This window comes from Heterocephalus glaber, unplaced genomic scaffold (genome assembly GCF_053883595.1).
Source record: "Heterocephalus glaber isolate CG9 unplaced genomic scaffold, H.glaber_assembly_v1.0 deba00000818, whole genome shotgun sequence".
NCBI lineage: Eukaryota > Metazoa > Chordata > Mammalia > Rodentia > Bathyergidae > Heterocephalus > Heterocephalus glaber.
The window spans coordinates 13,625,103-13,645,919 of NW_028258164.1; the positions used below are offsets into that span (position 1 = coordinate 13,625,103).

At 46.6% G+C, this 20,817-nt stretch overlaps 1 protein-coding gene across 1 annotated transcript in view; it reads left to right on the forward strand.

Annotated features, from left to right (window-relative positions):
• The first annotated feature begins 17,496 nt into the window (after positions 1-17,496).
• Positions 17,497-20,817, forward strand: part of LOC101724849 (GTPase IMAP family member 8) — a 42,622-nt gene continuing 39,301 nt past the window's right edge. Inside the window, exons 1-3 of the mRNA XM_021240909.2 lie at positions 17,497-17,682; positions 17,862-17,976; positions 18,083-18,162. Of these exons, the coding sequence (XP_021096568.2) occupies positions 17,947-17,976; positions 18,083-18,162 (110 nt within the window). The 5' untranslated portion in view covers positions 17,497-17,682; positions 17,862-17,946. The remainder of the gene's footprint in view (positions 17,683-17,861; positions 17,977-18,082; positions 18,163-20,817) is intronic.

Below are 20,817 nucleotides of genomic sequence, written 5' to 3' on the forward strand. Positions count from 1 at the left end.
GAAAGAAAGGAAAAGAAACTTAGTGCGGGCCAGTAAGGGTTCCCCAAGATTGGATTTAAAGCATGCAGCTCCTTTGTTTACAGGAGCAGGTGTGAGGCACCAGGAGGATGCTCAAACTGTGTCTGCTTCCAGGGGCCAGGAGGGCCCCAGTCTTTATTTGGACATAAAAAGTATGCTGTCTAGGGGCCAGGGATTTAGCTCAGTGGTTTTGACACCTGCTGCGCAAGCGCAAGGACCCGAGTTCGATGCCCAGTGCCAAAAAAAAAAAAAAAAAAAAAAATTATGCTGTCTACTGAAATTACAGTTTACTTTTCCTAAAAAAGAAAAGCTTGGGGTTTCATTTGGTGAGAACTAAATGATGTTAGATGTTTCTCATCATTACTCTGCATTTTGAGTTGTTCTGGGATCACTTTTGAATAAGCAATTTGTTTTTATTAAAACTTATTACCAACTTGTAGGTTAAATTTGTAATTAGTTGTATGATCTTGCAACAAAGGACAATTGCAAAAAAAAAAAGTAACAGATTTCAGGCTGGCATAGCAGGGGCAGTAGTCAGGGCCTTCCTACCTCTCATCTGATGCTCCTCCCAGGGGTCACTTCTGTGAGGCTCACACTTGTTCCTCTCCTTCCTGCCACTGCGCTTGGCTTTGATAGGGTTCAGGACCTGTCACCCCCAAATCTGCACGTTGGCATTTGGGAAGACAGCAGAAGCCAGAAAGCCACTCTTTCTTTCCCCTCAACTTTGTCTCCTGGAGTGGCCAAGAACAAGTTCTCTGACCACCCCGAGAAGTGGGTCACAGGGCACTCATTTGGAGGAGCCGTCTCTGCTCAGGGGAAGGCAGAGCCACACAGAGCCCTGGAGAAGCCCAGCCAACAGCCCTTGCTGAGCACCCCAGATCCCACCCTTTGTCCTCTAATCCCACTTCTGCATGCCTGGCCATAAAACACAATTTTCTCTTCCTTTGGGCCTTCGTTTCTCAAGGCTCCCGTGCCACATAAACTTATGTGAAATAAACCTGTGTGCTTTTCTCTTGTTACGAAGTCCCAGCCATGGACCTGTGATTCATGAGGACGAGGCTCTGCTTTTCTCCCCAGTGGCTCCTGGCACTCTGCTCTCTCTGCCCCCTTTGCTCTCCCACCTGCAGATGCCCAAGGTCACCTTTCTCCCAGCTCTGCCTGTGTTCTCAGTGAGCCCAGCACTGGCTTCCCAGGGTGCAGGTTTTCATGGCCAGGTGGCGGAGGCCCAGAGTGTAAATCCGCAGACTGGCTCAGGAGGCAGTGGCCAGCACAGTTCCCAGAGTGGGGTGTTCTGACCTGTAGTGTGGGCTTCCTGGCTCATGTAGCTCTCCTTTGCGGATTTCTCTGTCCTCAAGGCCCCAGACTTTACTGTACAAATCTCTCATTTGGAAAAAGCATCCTGCACCCCTACTGCCTTCTCTTCTGCAGGATGGTTTGTTTTGTGTTTTGCAGTCCCGAGGATGGAATCCAGGGCCTCCTGCACACTAGACAAGTGCTCTACCACTGGGCTGCACCCCCAGCCCCTACTGTTTTAAGATTCAGTTCCTCATGCAATTTTTGGCTCAGTCTCCAATCAGTGGCAAATCACATTTTGCATCATTTTCTGCCTCACTTTGTCTTGGTGTGGATGTGAACTTGCAGACCCGGGGCCCCGGCAGCCAACCCTGGGAAGCCCCCAGTGACCGTGCTGGTGGCTGGTTTCGTAGATGCCGGTTTGGGCTGGATCTGTGCTCTGAGCATCCTGCTGGGCTTGGAGCAACAAGGGGGTCACTTTGGTGCTTTCTTCAGTTTCACAGCCCCTCTCCCTCCGGGTTGCACATGGTTGTCTAGGATCACTTACTCCTGATGCCTGGAAAGTATTAGGAAGTGGGCCTGGCTTGCTGGCCATCATGGGGCTTATTCATGAAATTTTACAATATGAGAAAAATCAAAACAGCCAATTAATATCAATTAACTTCATTTTAGGCAATGAGGCAACTTTCAGGAAATACCAAAGCCACTGATAGATTGCATTCTGTTGGTGAAATGCAATGAAATAAGAAAGTCACTAACAAAAAGATGGCAAATAAAAGCTTCTGTTTACACCAGGGATTTCAAAACATTGAGCAATTAAGGTCAAAGGAAAAACTATAATGGAAATTATAAAATATTTACAGGGCTGGGGATTTAGCTCAGTGTTTCCACCTTGCTTTGCAAGCACAAGGACCCGAGTTTGATCCCCGGTACCAAAAAAAAAAAAAAATTTACAAATGAATAACTATGAAAACACCACATTTCAAAACTTATGTGATGCAACTCAGTCATTAAAGGAAACTGGCGGGCCAGGGATTTGGCTCAGTGGTTTTGCTGCCTGCTGCACAAGCACAAGGACCCTAGTTCGATCCCTGGTACCAAAAAACCCCCCCCAAAAACCAAAAAACCCCGACTTGTTCTTAAAGGAAACTGGCTTTAAATGTATTTACTAGGAAAGCAGAAATTTTGAAAAACAAAAAGTCAGAAGTTCAACTTAAGAAGTTAGTGAGAGAATAGAAGATACTCAATGAAGCAGAAAAATATTGACAGATCAAAATGAATGGAATAGCTAGGAGTTATGGCACATGCCTAGACCAGCATTCTGGAAGGCTGAGGCAGGAGAATCTGCAAGTCTGAGCTCAGCCTGGGCAATTGAGCAAAACCCTGCCTCAAAATTTAAAAAGGGCTGGTGCTAGCTTAGTGCAAAGGGATTGTGCTCAACCTCAATCCCCAGTACTGCAAAAGAAAAGCAGTAATATTAAAGAGACTCCTTTGGTGGGGGTGGATAGATAAGCTCTGGTAAAAACAGAAGGACCGGGGGCCGGGGATTCAGCTCAGTGGTTCCAGTGCCTGCCTTGCAAGCACAAAGTCCCGAGTTCAATCCCTGGTACCCCCCCCCCCGCAAAAAAACAAACAAAACCCCCAAAACCCCAGAAGGACCAGGGCGCAGTTGGCACCTTCCGCGCCCTTTGTCCTCTAAGACCCTAACGCCTGGTGGGCAGAGCGCCCCATGCCGTGGCCAGCATGCCCAACAGGAGGCCCTGTTCTCCTCGACACCCCCCCCCCCCCGCAGATGAAGTTGAGTCTTTCGTTTGGAGGGTGGGGATGTCCCGAAGCGCCTAGCCTGGCCTCAGGAACTACTGAGGTGGGACAGAGCCTCTTTTCGGCTGTTGCAGCTGAGAGCTGCCACTGCTGAGACCCACAAGGCCCTGTTCAAGGGGAGCTGAGACCTCCTCCCGTCAGGGATGGTGACGAGGGGTCTTTGAGGACAGCACAGGGCAGGGAACTTTGGGCCCCTGGGGACCGGGCCAGGTATCTCCTTGTTCAGCTCTCATTCATGGAATTGAGCCCGCGTGGTTGTGCCCATCTGCAGTCCCAGCAGTTGGGAGGCTGAGGCAGGAGGACTGCTGTGAGTTCAAGGCCAGCCCGAACTACATAGCCAGACCGTGTCTCAACAAACAAACAAACAAACATCGCAGTCATGGAATACTCAAGAAATAAAAGGAAGCCAAAGAGTATACATTTAACTTCTTCTTCTTTTTTTTTTTTTTTGGTACCGGGTTTGAACTCGGGACCTTGCGCTTGCAAGGCAGGCTCCAGAACCACTGAGCTAAATCCCCGGCCCAAGAGTATACATTTAAAAAAAATAATTTAAGAAGGACAGAAGAGAGACACTCAGAGAAGAAAGGGGCAGAGAGATCATATAAAGATATTAGTGAAAAGATGATTATAACTATAAATATAATAAAGATTTTGAAAAAGTAACAACACTATGGATGATTCATAACAATTTCACGTTTACATGAAATGGACAATTTTCTACAAAAATACAAATTACTGCAACATACTGAAGATAATCTGAATATACCTATAATCATCAGAGAACTTGAATTAGTAGTAAAAAATACAACCCTTATCCTCACAATTTCACTAAGATAGGAGGCCCAGATGGTTTTATTGGGGCGGTGTGTCAACATTTGAAAACTGAGCCTTCATACACAGAGTCCTAGAGAACAGGTGTGTGTGTGTGTGTGTGTGTGTGTCAAACTCATCTAATGCAACTATTAAAAGAGTGAAAACTAATTAGAGAAGAAGAGCACCAGTGAGGAAAGCATTAGAGCACTCTCACTTAGGACAGTAATTACAAAAATCCAAAGTAAAAGAACACGTTAAAACTAGAAATATATTTAAAAATATATCCTACCTGGCATGGTGGTCCACACCTGTGATCCCAGCACTTGGGAGGCTGAGGCAGAAGGATGGCTGTGAGTTCAAGGCCAGCCTGTTAAAAAACAAAAAACAGAACAAAACAAAGCAAAAAAAATCCCAAAAAACAAAAAAGCAAAATATATATATCCTGACCAAGAACGTTTTATCCTACAAATATTAAGGCAGTTCATTATCAGAAAATTGGTTAAAGAAACATACTACTTCCACAGATTAAAGGAGAAAAAAGAGCTCCTGTTGATATAGGGCAGGAAGTAATTAAAAAATGATATAGGGAACCAAGTAATCCAAATAAGCAAAAATAATCCAAACAAGGGAAATATAGCTTCCAACCTGCTAGATATCCAAATGTAAGTTCGTGTTCTCTAAAATCAAAGAATGAATTCTAGGAACAATGGAGGTTAAGAGTAGGAAAAATTTATTGAGAAAGATTGCTTCCAAGAGAGCTAGAAGGGGAACTGGAAAGTGGGTTGCCCGCCCACTCCACTTTTCAAAGGTGTTTTATGAGCCAGGTGTGGTGGCTTATGCCTGTACTCCAGCGCTCCCGAGGCTGAGGCAGGAGAATTGCAGAGAGTTCGAGGCCAGCCAGGGCTACATAGTAAATTCAGGGGCAGCCTGAACTACAAAGGGAGAGCCTGCCTCAAAAAACAAAAACAAACAAACAAAAAAATATTTTATGGGGCCAAGCCAGGAGGTGAGGTGGGTAAAAGGTGGGACAAAACTGTAAGACCAAATCAATGGAAAATCACAAGGCGGAGATAAGGTGGGACAAAACCATGATCAACCAATAAGATTACAAGTGCACTCACCCAGGTAATATCGATTAGATGGGGGTCAAATGGGAAAACAAGTCTTGTAGTAGGAATTTTGGGAAAGGAAATGGGCTTGGGAGACTGATACCTATTTAGAATATCAATCACTGCTATTCATCCCCAGGGGAAGTATGTGGGTACAAATACCTTTTCCCTTTTTATAATGTTAACTGGTGAATGTGCCACAATTGTTTTCTATGCTGAGGGCCCAGCTTTGCCTAACTGCCTTATAATAATTTCTAACTAACTAGCTATCTGCAATACTATGATTATCTCAAAGGATGCAGACAAAGCATTTGCTAAAATTCAAGAGCACACCTCCCACTAGGCCTTCCTCCCCCGACCAGTGCCAGGTGCTGAGGATCGTGGGTCTTTGGAGGACAACACTGTGTTGTCTTGCTTATTTATTTGGTTGCTTACTGTCTCCTCCCTCAAGCAGGAGCTCCAGGAGGCCTGGGTCGAGGAGGAATCTTTCAGCTTTCATAATTTTACGAAACCCATAAAGCCATAGGTTCTGCTTATAGCATCTACAGGAAAATAGAACTGCTTGAGGGCAAGGATGCTGTTTCTGTCTGCCTCTCTTTGTCTATGCATTTCAAGAAATGGAATTTGTTTTCGTTTTAAAGTGCAAGTTTCGAGGGACTCATTCGGTTGATTGTGTGTGGTTTAGGGCGTAGAGGCCCTAAACCGGCTCACTCCGGTAGGAGCATGGCGTCCTCTAGCGCACATTATGGGAACTGCCTTTGGGCGGGTTGAACCTTGCGGAGAAGGTCTTACCCGAGGGACCAAGTTTACATTGGAAAGTCAAGGTCCCCAAGTCAGGGGCCACGTCACCAAGTCAGGGGCCACATAAACCTCAGCAAATATTTCTTAAATGAATGAATGTAGAGAACAATGATCCTTTCAGAGTGCCCTAAAGGAGGGAGTCATAAAAATAAATTGTCCCGGGCCGGGGATTTAGCTCAGTGGTTTCGCCGCCTGCTGCGCAAGCTCAAGGACCCGAGTTCGAGCCCTGGTACCAAAACAAACAAACAAATAAATAAATAAATTGTCCCTTTACAGCTGAAATGAAGGTTAATTGCTAACCCAGAAGATGCCAGATTAGCCTTGCTAAGTTGCTAAGTAGCTCAGGGTGGCCTCAAACTTGTGATTCTCCCCCCTCAGCCTCCCAAAGTGGTGGAATTACAAATACAGGTCACCAAGCCTAGCTAAAATTTTTTTCTTTTCTGGTTTAAGAGGAAATAAGAAGGAAACCATTTTCCAGCGAGGACTAGACAGCCATGACTGGAGCACACCCTTAGCTGGCTGTCGCTGCTGTGCACAGGAGGGGAGAGAAGAAAGCGGGAAATAAGAGTAGACAAACCCCAGGAACAATCAGCCGAGAAGTGGTGAGCTGGTTTCCTCTGTGAGTCAGTGTTGAAAATGCAGGTATTACCAGGGAGGGGGGCTGGGGTACTAGCTGGATACTTGATATTACAGGATTATTAATGTTTCCTGGTTACAGTGGCTGTGCTGACGTTAACCAAGGCTCCTTATCACTCGGTGGGCAGCGAATGGGCAGATGTGATTCAAAATAACCTGGGTTGCCGGTGAGGGGGTGCAGAGGTGAGACAACGTGGATGACATGTGACCATTTCGGAGGTGGGTGGCAGACAATTGGGGGTTCATTTCACTATTCTCTCTGCTAAGGTCACACGTCAGAAATTTTCCATGACAAGTTAACATACGTTTGTGTCTCAGCCACTTTTCATCACTGGGACAAAACACCCAACATTTAAACCTGCTTCTCTAGTGAGCACTGATACGAGCGTCACACAGAATAGTTTCTCTGGTCTAAAATCCTCTGGGCTCCACCCATTCCTTCCCCCTTCCTCCCTAACCACTGATCTTTCTACCGTTTCCAAGGTTTTGCCTTCTCTGGAATGTCTGTGAGGTGCAGCCTTTCAGACTGGCTTCTTTCACTTAGTGGCAACCATTTAAGGTTCCTCTGTCTTTTCATGGTTTGACATAAAGCAACGTTTGATTCTCTAGAACGATAATTCTAACTGGGAATGTTTTGAGGACCTTTTGTTGCTGTTATTGTTTCTGCACTAAATGTTTTTAAAAGGAAGATGATACAAATAACGTTAGAGAATTCCAGTTCTTTCACGATATGATCCTTACCGGTTCCCTGCATGGAATGGTGTAGCTGTCTGGAATACTGAGTGGGGGTGCAGGTGGGGAATGCCTAGCCCGTGCCAGGATTCCGGATGTCGATGCCCGGCTGTAACAGAATTCTCTGAGTGAAGGCCGTAGTGTGCTCTTTTGAACTTTGGATGTTCCTGAGGAACTGGTAGTGCTATGAGGCAAACATGTGGTGTCAGTATACCCCATTATACCTAAAATTAGCGGATGTTGTTGTATGGCAGAAAGCAGACAAGCAGAAAGGTCAGAATGGATGGTTAAATTCCTGTTCTGCCCAAGATGAGACAGGGTTCTCTGGTCTTCCCCTCCTGCTGCGGTGTCCTGACCGTAGGGCTGTGCTTGCGCCCTCTGCTGGGGGAACAGACCTGGCCGAGATGGGCGAGAAAAGCAAGCGGAGGTCGGCATCCCCTTCCCACTGTGTTTGGGATGGAGTTCAAAGAAGCAAAGAGCGCAGCCTGAAAGGGCTGCCTTCACTGTTGTAGTGGCAAAGGACCAACCGGAACATACAGACAGGTCGCCCAGGAGAATGGAAGACGGACCGAGAAGTTATGGAGGCAGAGTGTACAGTTTTATTTTTAAGGCCAGCGGGTCAGGCTGGGAATTCTCCACAGAGAGACCGACCCCTCTTTGGGGTGGAGCAGGGCGGGTTATCCTCTCGGGAGGGGCGGGCTTGCAGGAGTTAAACACTTTGCATTGGTTACACAGAGCACAAGTCATCTGGGCCCAGCAAATTCACCGGCTATCAGATATTACAGACAGCAAGCTGGGCGCACAGAGCCACACGTCATTTACATTTGGCGGGGAGAGAGAAGTAATAAAACCGAGAACAAAGAAAATTCCTGAAGTGCTTGAGAGGAAATGTCCAGAAGCCCGGACACACTGAGGGAATGGGGGAAAACTTTTCCATCAGTAAGTTTGGCTTTACCTGCAGAGAAACACTTTCTCCGTTCACTGTGAGTGGTTAGATGGGGTGAAGTCGAGCCACAGAAAGGCCCAGTGGTCTGAAAGCCTCGGTGGGAAACAAACCCTATCTCTGTACCTGGGTTGCACAGGGAGGCAGGTGATAAACAGTCACTTAGCAGAGAGGTTATTTGGTCTTCACTGTTGTGGAATAAGACTGCCTACCTTGGTTTTACAGATCAGCAAACAAGCTGGAGGGCATTCGCTAACCTTTCAAATTCAAGTCCTTAGGAAGCACCACAGCTGGGTCTGGAAGATGCTATACGAGTCCCCAGGAGAAAACCCGGAAGTGGGTCCACGTGCTTGTAGGGACACCCTGCCACCAGGAGGGGGCGCCAGACTCCTGAAGAGCTGTGACTTGGTCTTCCACAGGAGCCAGTGGTTGTCCTTGACCCCACTGCTCTGACGTCAGATATCTGTCTTCTTGGGGTTCTGTTCTGTGCAGGGGCTCAGTAGCTCAGAAGGTCAGGCTCCTTTGTTGATATCTGAATTACTTTGGTGAAACCCAGAACCGAAGTGTAAGTTTCAAATGAATAAACGCACCATGGCTTCCTTCCATCCAAACATTTCCCTTTAAATACACACTGAGAGGTATGAGGAGAGAAAGCAAGGTGATCCACTGGGGAGTGGTGAGTTTCTCTCTGCCCCTGTGCTGGTCTGAATATTCTTCTTGGACTGACCATTTGGGGGCCCCCCACACCCCTGGCAGTGCCCCGGCTCTCCCAGTGGGGGTGGTGTTCTGTTTAGATGAGAAAGGTGTAAGTGGAAAAGCCAAGAGGAGACCATGACTCTTCTTCCATTGTTCTTTGGATTCCACTTTTCTTGGGGACTTGGGCTGCCTTACATATTTTTTGAAGTGAAAAAGTCTTAAGATAGGAATATTTTTAAATTACGTGCATTCTAAAACAGATTCACAGAAATATAGAGAAAGAAGAAAATTATGCAATTATTTCACATACAGTTTATGAAAATACTGTTATTTCTTTCTTAGGTGTAACTAGTTTTTGAGTGGGAGCTTTTCTATTCTCACTTTGATAGCATCTTGTTCTTATTTTTGTTCCTGTTCTTGTTCTTATTCCTGTTCCTGTTCCTCCTCTTCCTTTTCCTCCTCGTCTCTTTGGTGGTGCTGGGGATCTACCACTTTGACTTCTATTCAAAGCAGAAAACAGTCAAGTGCCTCACATTCTGGAGAGACCATCAACATCCCTTTGGAACTTACTGATAAGATGAACAGTACGACTCTGTGACTCCCATGCCACAGAGTCAGACTCCATACACTGAAGACGTAGGGGAGAGAAGTAGGGAGAGGGAGGGAGGGGTGTTGGGATCTTGAGTTGTGGTGAGGAGGGTTTCCTCAGGTGCTCAGTGAGCCTGGGCATGCTCAGACACTGGTGAGGCCCTCCAGTTTATGCAAAGCTGGAGTGTAGTCAGCTTTCTGTCACTGAGACAGAGCTTGAGGGAGGAAAGATTTATTCTGGCTCACAGTTTTAGAGGTTTCAGTCAATGGTTGATTGGAGCCATTGTTTCCAGGCCCAAGTGAGGTGGAGCATCATGGCAGAGAGTGTGTGTAGGAGTAAAGCTGTCACCACAGTGCAGCCAGAAAGGGTGTCAGGGAGAGGGAGAGACAGCAGGTCTCACCCTTCATATCACATATCAATCTGTCTGGAAACTTCTCCCAGACACACTAAGAAATGTGCTTCACTAATTTCTTAGGCATTTCTCAATCCCATCAAGTTGACATCCAAGAGCAACCATCACAGCTGGATTATGAGAGCCACAGGTCTTTCTTGGGACTCCTTTTTCCAAAGATCTAGGAATTCAACAGGACAACCTATGTCATTTAGAGACCATAAGTCATTCCCATCCCCTCCCCAAAAGAAAACTGTGGATCTCAGTGACAACTTCTCAGTCAGAGGCTGTGGTCTCAGATCCATATCCTCCCTCTAGGAACTTGAACTCTCTGGGAGAAATCACCCCATAAGAGGTTAGGAGGGTGGTGGTGGGGTAGGGCTGGCTCAACTGCTGTGAACTATCTGAGATATTCCTGTTTTATTATTGAAGAAATGGAGGCTGGAGGAGGTGAAGGCCATGGTGACATAGCTGGTAGTGGGGAATCGAAGGTTGAACTTAGACATTGTAATTTTTGAATCCAGGAGCCCATAGAGCAGAAGAAAGGGTGCTGGGCAAGGCAGTCAGTTACTCAGCTAAGAACAGACAGAGAGGACTGAAAATGTTTCTGTCCTCCGAGTTGATTCCAGTTTGATCTGAGTGATAGACATCTTTATGGTTAACATTCAGCTCTGATTGGTTGTCTATCTTTTGATCCCTCCAAATGAGGAATTTAAGGGCATGCAGTTTATTTAGGGGATGACCCTGGGAAACATCACTAGGAGAGTGGGAAGGTGGGAAAGAGGGGAATCAGAGGAGGAAATAGAAAGCTAGTTTCCACTCTGGGCAACTGGAGCCGAGTCCCACTGGGAGCTCTGGTGGACATGTCTTAGCATCATCCTCATCACGTTTTTCAAAGAATTCACGAAGGAGCAACCCAGTATGGCTTCAGACTACTGTTCACCCTTCCCACGTTCTCTCAGCTGACCCTGGGACCCGGGGCTGCTGTGCTAGAACCTGTGACAAGTTAAAAAATTCCCTGGACTGCTGTGAGAAGAGAGTGCCGTGGAGCCTAGAAGTGAGGACCACTCCCTGCGGAAATCACTGAGATTAAGGAAAAGGGTGAGAGAGCAGTCTCATTTGTCTTATAACAGTGTGGAGCTATAATTCACATCCCATACAACTCCCCTGTGTAAAGTGTGCAGGTCCATTGTTTTTAGTATATTCATAGACACGTGCAATCAGCACCAAGGTCTACTTTGTCACTTCTGGACCCTGCACCTTAGGGTCACTCCCATCCTGCTATCTCCTCCCAGCACTAAGTGACCATGGATCCACTTTCATCTCTAGAGATTTCCCTGGTCTGAATATTTCACATAAATGAAATCATATAACAGGTGCTCTTTTGGTACTGGCTATTTTTCTTCTCACAAAATGCTCCCCAGATATATGTATGTTGTACTACATATCAGTACTCCTTTTTTTTGTTTGGTTTTTGGTGGTATTGGAGATAGAATACAGGGCCTTTGAATGGAGATGTATCCCCCAGGCTTTTTATTTTTCTCACTAAGTCCCTAAATTGCCCAGGCTGGGCTTGAACTTGTGATCCTCCTGCTTTAGCCTCCCAGAGTACTGGGATTATAGGCCTGTGCCACCCTGCCCAGCTACTTCATTCCTTTTTATAGCTAAATCATATTCCATTGTTTAGACATATCATATTTTGTTATCCATCTATCAGTTGATGGACACTTGGATTGTTTCTGGGTTTTGTCTATTATGAATAACTCTGCTACATATATGCCTGTACTATTTTTTGAGTAGATATGTTTTTCTTCCTTTTGGGAATTTACAGAAGAGTATAATTGGTGGGTCATAAGATAATTCTATGTTTAACCATTTGAGGAGCTGCCAGACACAATAGCACATTCCCACCAGCAACTGAAGGTTCTAGTGTTCTAGTTTCTTCACATCCTCATCAATACAAGAGGTAATTGACAAATACAGCCAATCTGTTTTTTTTTTTTTTTTTTAGTACCGGGGATCAAACTCAGGACCTTATGTGTGGTGCAGCTGATCTACATCCCCAGTCCAAATACAGGTAATCTTTAAAAGACACATTGTCATGAATTTCCTACAAAATACTCTCCCTCATTTCAAAGACATGACCATGTTCTTGTCACTTTCTAAAGCAGCTCTGGAAGTCCTCTTTACTGAGCGTCTTTATAAGGTGTGGTCAGCAATGCCTTCAGAGCTGCTGCCAGGCTCATAAAAATAAGGCTCATTCACCTTATTCACTGGAGCCAGCACTGTGCGACTTCTGGCTTTTCCCAAAGTCAGGGTGACCATGAAAAGTAAGCATTTTGAATTGATTCAGGACATCGAGGTAGCCATGACAGTGCAGTAAAGACACTCATGCTTCTTGTTATCATTCACTTGTACTTCCTTTCTGGCTTTTTGGATTACAGAGCCATTCTTGTAGATGTGAAGTGGTATTTTTTTTTGGTTTTGGTTCGCTTTTCCCTGGTGACTAATGATGTTAAGTATTTATGAGATTACTGCCTGTTTGTATATGTTCTCTGCAGGAATATCTAACCATATCATTTGCCCACTTAGAAGACTGGTTAGTTATCTTTTTATTACTGAGTTGTAAGAATTCTTTTTTTTTTTTTGGTACCAGGGATTGAACTCGGGACATTGCACTTGCAAGGCAGGCGCAGTGCCACTGAGCTACATCCCCAGCATGAATTCTTTATATATAGTCTAGATGAGTGATGTTGAACCTATGGCATTCATGTTGTTTGTTTTTCTTTTAAGACAAAAGATGTTAATGTATAAGTTGTTTTTTCTAAACAAAAACTCAGTATTCAGGTTTAATTGCGGTGAGTTTTGCGTTGGAGTTTGGACACTTGTCTCTGAAAAGTTTGCCATCACTGGTTTAGATAAAGACCTTTATTAGATATGTGATTTTCAAGTATTTCTCTCATTAAGTGGCTTGTATTTTCACTTATTGTTTTTGTTTTTGTTTTTGTTTTTTTGGTACCGGGGATCAAACTCGGGTCCTTGCACTTGCGTAGCAGGCGTTGAAACCACTGAGCTAAATACCCAGCCCTTCACTTATTCTTTTTGTGGTACTGGAGATTGAACCCAGGGGTTCATACATGCTAAGCAAGTGCTCTATTGCTGAGCTATACCCCATCCCCTTTTTCTGACAGTTTTTGCTAAGTTGCATAGGCTGGCCTTTAATTTGTAAACCTCCTGCCTGGGCCTCCTAATTAGCTGGGATTATAGGCAAGTGCCATCAACACCTAGCTTGACTAAATATCTTTTTTTTTTCAGTACTAGGGATTGAAACCAGTCTTGTCACTGAGCTACATCCCCAGCACCTTTTTACTGTTTATTTTGAGACAGTTCAGTCTTACCAAGTTGCTAAACTGTCCAGTCTGGACTTAATCTTGTGGTCTTCCTGCTTCAGCCGCACAGACTGCTGAGATAAAAAGGTGCACCACTGTTCTCTGGGAAATATCTTTTAAATGCAAGGATCAAAGGTTGCTGCTCAGATGTGCTGAAGGCATAGCTGATGAGAGCCAGAAGGTGGCAGCAGAGAGCCCTGCACCATGGCCAGGGAGCCAGGGTAGAAAACCAAGATGGAGCCAGGCTGAGACAGAGCCAGGGCCAGAGGTGCTGACAGACTGGTGGCCGGAGGAGGGGAAGGGCCAGGATTCTGGAGTCAGGAGGTGGAAGTCTTTGATTGCCTCTGGGTACCCTGAGGCCAGTTTTTTCCTGAAGTCTTTGCTTTCCCCTAGTAGTGTTGCCTCCTCTTAGGCACTGGCCCTTGGGACCTTGACTACTGTTTTTGGTACTGGGGATCAAACTTGGGGCCTTGCGCTTGTGAGGCAGGCCGCGGAACCACTGACCACTGAGCTAAATCCCTGGCTCTGGGGCCTTGATTCTTGTGATTCTCTATTCCTGTAACCAAGAGCTGTGGGGTAGAGGAGTTGTAGGCCAGGTTCAGGGACCTGGTGTCGCACCTTGGGGTTGCCTTACCCTCTACTTCTCAGAAGGGGTCAAAGGAGCCCCAGGCCTTGGTGCAGAAGACAGAGCCCTGAGCAGCTCACTGAGTTGCTAAGTTGCCCAGGCTGGGCTTGGACTTGCAATCCTCCTGCCTCAGCCTCCCAGAATACACATATTCCAGGTATGTGCCAGAATGTCTAGTTCCAAATTTTTACATTCATATTCCTTGTGGTTAATAACCCAGTCTTTAATTTCTCTCTTCTCATATTTTACTATAGGCACTTCTAGAGAAGCCACACTTCATTTTCAACACTTTGCTTAGACATTTCCTCAGCTAGGATTCCAGGTGTGAGTCACCACATCTGGCTTAACGGCCCCTTCCTCAGAGCAAGAGCATCCTGTGATTGGCACAGCCCAGGCACCAAGTCAGTAGAATTTCAGGCTCACCAGTGAGCTTGGTCGACAGCCTCTGTGCAATGGGTCATCCGCAGGACCTTGGCACAGGGTCATGATCTCAGGTCGCAATTTACATGAACCCAGTGGTTTGCTGCTGCTGCCCAGCTGCAGGTGGGTGTCTGAGGCCACTAACAGCAGTGTCAAAGGTCTTGGACACTTTGTGATGTGTGTCTGACTTGGGGCCAGTCTGTCCAGCACTGAGTATCCCTGGGAAAGAGAAAGATGTAGTTTTCCCTCGTGTGGTGCTTAGTCAGGGTTTCCAGAGTGAAACGGGTGTGGCCGTGCAGTGGGCCAGATGCAGGGTCTTTTAAGTGTCCACAGGTACCTCCTTTGTCTCCCAGCCAAGTTTAGTGCCAGTGTGACTGCCCCGAGCTGGGCTCCACTGTTGGTTTTTGTGGCTCTGGGGCAGGTCTCCTTGGTCTCCTCTTCTCCCTTCTGATTGGCTTTCCTTCTTTCCACTGTGGTCCAGCTGTGCTCAGGACACACTGTCCTTCTTGCGAAGTGGCTGTAGCCTAGGCCACTTGAGATAGTTAGAGACCACCACAGTAGGACAGCAGAATAGACACCTGAGTGTCACGAAACATTATCCTTTGTAGCACAGCACGTTGCCACTTGCGGTGATTCATCTTGATTGTCAACCTCATTGGCCTGAGAGATGCTTAGGAAATTGGCAAAGCACCCTGTTGGATGTGTCAGTAGGTTTGTAGGAGTGTGATCTCGGGGACAATACCTGGTTCCTGGCCCCTTGCCTCTGCCTCTTACCCTGCTCTCTGCTCCCCAGATGCCAAGAATTGAGCAGTACTTCTCTGCCACATTCTTCACTATGATGCTTCTGCCTTGCAGTGTGCTGACCATGGACTGAAACACCTGAAACTGTGAGCCAAGATAAACCTCTCCTCTTCTTTTTAAATTTTTTTTTATTTTTATTTTTTTTACCTCTCCTCTTCTAACCTGACTTTCTCAGATGTTTGGTCATAGTGATGAAAACCTAACTAATACATCCCTGTGCTTTTTTTTCAACAGTCCTGCTATGAGACTGATAAAATCACAGAAATAGAAAGCTTGTATAAAACAAAGGAATTGTTACTAAGGAAAATATCTTGACAAACTTTCTATCTTTACTTGCTCTGGTAGACTTAATAGTCATTAATTCTAGAGGCCACACAGCTAGGCAGTATATTATTAGTTTCCTCTTAACTTCACTGTAAATAACACCTCTGATGTGCTGGTTATGATATCAGTTGCCTGGGTTACTTTGCAGCAACTTGAAACAACCTTTGTTGAAAACACCAACCCTTCCCTCAAGCCTACAATATCTGATAGGTGACTAAAATGGGATAGAAGAGTGGCAAATCTATCATCATATTGTGTCTGTTTCCTTTACTGTCCTAACCCTTGGGTAATAGATTCTGCTCAGGTCTGCACATAGACACATTGATCATTTAAAAGTGTTCAGCCCAAGAGTGTAATACAAGGTTCATTTGGCCTGTTGCCCATGAGTGCTATAGGTTGCTTTTCCTTTCTTTCTTCCCTCTTTTTTGCCCATATTCTTTTGTTTCTTTAGCAGTGGCAACAGCCCAAGGCCCTTCATAAGGCCTGGAGAAGACCACAAGAAGAACCCAGCAATTCCTAGGACAAGTTCACTGTGACCACCTGGTGGTCCAAGCCTTGCAAGAAGACGTCTTTTGGAGCCATAGCCCTGGCTGGTGGAAACTTACTGGCTTTTTAGTTCACCTCAGCAAATCCATAAAAGCTCATTGCTTTCTTTGTCCTGGGAACAGCGTGTTCCCCCTTTTTTGGGTCAGTGCTGGTTCCCTTCAGCTGAACCCTGTTTTCCCCTCCCACTAGAGTCTTGCCGGACTTGTGCTAGCAAACTGGCTTAGTTTCATTTCTACTGCCTTTCAGTCAAAAGATTCCATTATCTGGTGTCAATGGAATCTGTTTTCAGATTTTTAATTTTTTTGGTGTGTGTGTGCTCTGGGATCGATGGTTCTTTGCACTGAGCTACATCCCTAGCCCCCTTTTCTAATTTTTATTTTTTTATTTTTTATTGTTTTATTTTTATTTGTTATTATTATTTTTTGGTACCAGGGATCGAACTCGGGTCCTTGCGCTTGCGCAGCAGGTGGCCAAACCACTGAGCTAAATCCCAGGCCCCCCCTTTTCTAATTTTTAAATTCTGAGGCAGGTTTTACTAATTCCCTACGTTGCCCAGATGGGGCTTGGATTTCTGATCCTTCTGTAATCCCAGAGTGCTGGGATTACAATCAGTCACTCACTGCCATCCCTGGCTGTTTTTTTTTATTTTTGGTACCGGGGATTGAACTCGGGTCCTTGGGCTTGTGCAGCAGGTGGTGAAACCACTGAGCTAAATCCCTGGCCCACCCTGGCTGTTTTTGATTTTTTTAACCTTAACTATTTTGGAGGTGGAGGTTAATAGAAAAGGGTTTAATTTTGTTATCGGTGGGAAGGGTCCATGGAAGCAACCAAATACCATGTCCAAAGGTCATGGAGGGTGCAGGCGATGTCCAGCCCTACCCAAGGGGCCTCGACCCCAAACCCATGGGGCCCCTGTTACCAGAAGTCAAGGAGGTCTTAGGGTTGCTTTCTGTTGACATCCTGACTCCCCTCATTCCCCCTGAAACAAAAGCAAACCACACTCAAAACACATAAGCAACACTTTAAGAAAGGAAACCGCATGCTTTGATATGTTGCCTTGGGGCAGAATCTAGATGCCTATTTTTAATCTACTTAGTTAGATCTGTAAAAATACATGTTCATTTTCTTCAGTGAAATCCTATTTCCGTGTATCTAGAAGCCCCCACTCTGCTGGGGTGACAGGAAATAAGGCGCCCCTGATCCCCGCCCTTCCTCAGAGCCTGGGGGTGGCACCACATTGTCCTGTGGTGCCACGGTGAGAGGGCACCCACTTGGTTCCTGGGCACAGACCTGCACCAGTGGCAACTCTATTCTTTGTCCCTGCCCATGCAGCCTTTTGGGGTTCAGCCCTCTCTGCAGCTTCCACACTAAGCTGGGTGGGAAATCTGTGACGTGCCTGCCTGGTAGCCTGTTTCTTGGCAGCCAGTTTCTCTCATTGTCACTCCCCTGCCATACCCCAGTTACTACGCTGCTGGGAATTGGGGTGCAGGCCCTCTCTCAGGACTGACTGGCCCCTCTCTCTCTTTTTTCCTTTCTCCTCCAGCCAGGAATGCTGGGTAGAGGGAACAGAAAGCCTTTTTGCAGACTGGAGGAAATCCTCCTCCCTTTACCCTCTGTCTCCGGTATTCTCAAATCCCCCTCCATCCTCTATCTGGGAATTGATGCTACTGGAAACAATGTCACAAAACCTGTCTGACTCTGCCCCTTTCTTCAGGCAAAAAGCACAGAGTCCACGGTACCTACAAGGAGGGGCAGAGACATGGTAGACAGCACTGGGCTGGACCCTCCGGGGACTCCCAGCCCCCTAGATAATGATCGGATTTGAACAAACCCAAGCAAGGAGGGAGGTGCGACCCCGAGAGACACCTAATGGCTTCTTTGATTGTTTCTGACATCTTCCCACTTCCTTCACAGGTGAAGAAGAGGAGAAAGAGCAGCAGTCATTGTGGTTAACTGCCCGTGTCTCAGCAGTCAGCTGTGTGAGCCTGGGGAGGAGTCAATGGTTGGAAACAAGAGAGGAGTAGAGAAGGTGAGAGCGAGGAGGGCCTAGGGGAGAGCTTGTGCTTTGTGCTTTGTGCTTAGGGTGCGGGAGGAGCCTGGGTGTCCTTCAGTCTCCTTCTCTGCTTTCCTTTCAGGATGAGGGCTTGGAGATTGCCCCTCATGAAAGGGTTTGGCATTGCCAGTCGGGGCAGGTTGAGGTCTGCAGGACTCACAGGTGAGTACCCATGCTGACCGTGGTGACCAGGACATCACAGGAACTTGGTCCTGAGTCTGTTCCCTCTGTCCCTGACCCCAGCACCTTCCTGTCCAGTCTGTGCAGTGTCAGCCACTCACAGTCTGAGCTGAGGCAGCTGTGACCATTTTGCACTCCTCAGCCAAGAGGCTTCCGGAGTGGAGGGCAGGCAGACCCCAGAAGGAATCCTGATAGGTAACCGAGTTAATTTCAGCTGTGGTTCCAGGATCGTCGCTGCCTAAGAGAAAGAGCCTCGTTCCCCTGGGCAGGCAGTTGGTTCGGGCTGGGTTGGAGGCCTCTGCTCAGGAAGCAGGGGGTCGTGGGGGTCCGTGATGGAATCACAGGATAAACAAGCAGTCAGTCTCTGCCCCAGGGTCTCATCTTCTTTGAGGGATCAAAGTCAAACTAGGGAATGTCCTCGGGACTTGGGCTCTCTGCTCTCCTGACCCCTTGGCTGGGTGCCCTGATTCTTGCTTTTGCTGTTGCCAGGTACCTGTGGCTGTTGGGTGGGGCTGAGGGTGTGGTGTGGCCTGTGGTAGAATAGAGTGAGCTATATCTGTTACTGCACTCAGGTCAGAAAGCTCATCCTTTGGGAAAAACGAATGCCTGAGTGACAAGAGAGAGTCGGGGAGAAAGAAAGTACTTTCTGGAGCTGCTAGCGACCTGGGAAGGAGGCAGACTAACGTCTCCAGCTCCCTTTCCTGGGTCTCTTGGGGAGGTGGAGGGCATTTGTATGGAAGTCAAGTCTTGGATTACGTGCAGAGGCCAGCATGTTTCAGAAGCTTGATGCAAGGGCTGGGGATTTAGCTCTGTGGTTCTGCCAAAAGCTCAAGTTCGATCCCTGGTACCAAAAAAAAAAAAAAAAAAGAAGAAGCTTGTTGCAGCTACCTGCTGCTGACCTGAGCTGGGGGCAGGATGCTCCTGTTTAAGTCAGTTCTGTGATCAGCAACTAGGTCCTGGAATCAGCTCAGAAAAGCAAGCAAGATCAAAATAATGCAAAGTGAGCCTGGCATGGTGGCGCATGCCCGTATTCCCAGCACTCTGGAGGCTGAGGCAGGAGGATCACTGAGTTTGAAGCCAGTCTGGGATACATAGTGAGACCTTGTCTCAAAAAAAAAAAAAAAAAAGTGCAAAGTAAAGCTGGTTGTGGAGGCACAGGCCTGTAATCCCAGCACTCTAGGAAGCTGAGGCAGGCGGATTGAAAGTTCAACCCCAGCTTGGGCAATTTCATAATGAATAACATTATAATAAACATGGGCTGTGTTTGAATAAAACACATAATTCCATCAGAAAGTTGTCAAAATACACAAATTTAGTTACCAGAGACTGTACTGCCATCTGCCCAAACTGTAGTAAACACACACATTTTCCATCTTTGAAGGGAAGCAACATGTGATAATATTTTTCAAAATAAGAAAGCTGTCCATGCTGTGAATGGCATTCTTTTCAGTAGGGCCACTGGTACACAGGGAAAAGGAACCCAGAGTTCATCTTTCTTTGAAATTCCTTTACTGTCTCTATTTCCTAAACACTTTGCAAATTTCTTCCTCTTCTTGCCCCGCCCCTACTGTTTTAGTTTGGTGGCTCCTCTTTTCTAGCTCGGACCCCTGCAGCCCCCCCCCCCCCCCGTTCTCCCGCCGAGCCCATTTCCTGGACGTGGCAGGCTGTTCCCAGCACCCTGGATGCCCGTGGCATCTGCTGTTCTCCCTCAGCCTGAGACTTTTCACTCCAGCCCCTGACAGGCAAATACGCACATGCCTCTGATACACAGACCAGGGGTTACCTGTCCTGTTTGGACCTCTCCTCCCCTGGGACCTCATAGTCCTGTCCTCTGCAGTACTGGCTATAGTAAATGGGCAGTGCATGAGTTCATCTTTATTTCACCTCCTTGGCTGTCTTTGCACCTTGTAGTGTTGCCAGGAAGCTGAGTCCTTGTCAAGTCTTTGCTCCATGGTTCTTTGTGCCCTAGATGAAAGAATTCAGTCAGGACACACAGGCCATGCAGAAATAAAGGTAGATTTATTGTAAAACAGATTTAGAGAATTACACTTCAAGCAAGGAGGTGGCTGGCACCACAAAGGCATCTGTCCCAAGTGTGAGTTTGGATGCATTTTTATGCACCCAAGAGTTACTCTGGGGTTTGGGGAACTGGGATATTTATCATGCTTATCAATACTTTATTTAGCAGTTACTTTGGAATTGCAAAATGTCTTACTCTCCTTTTTAGATGGTTAGTGTTTATTTCAGGGGCTTTAATCATTCAAGAAACTCACACAAGATAAAATTTTAATTTAAACCAGGTCCTGACCTAAGGCAGGAGGGTGTTTAATGAACATTTCCTCTCCTGATATCACTGGGTTGTGGCAGCCAGGAGTGCCGTGTGCCTTGTTCTGGGGTTCGTGGGCCAGGTGGCCAGGGATCAGAAGAATGCTCACCTTGAGAGATGTCACTGTGTGCTGAGGGAGTGCTTTGGGCCTGAGACCTGACCAGTGACTATAAATGTATTATGCATTGGGGTCTTTGTTTCTTTGCTCAACTGGGGACTTCCCCCACCCATTCGTCTTCGAGGCCTGCTAATGTCTAACTACCTGCCTGACGGTAGGGTCCACAGCACTTCTCTTGCGCCTGGTGCACTCT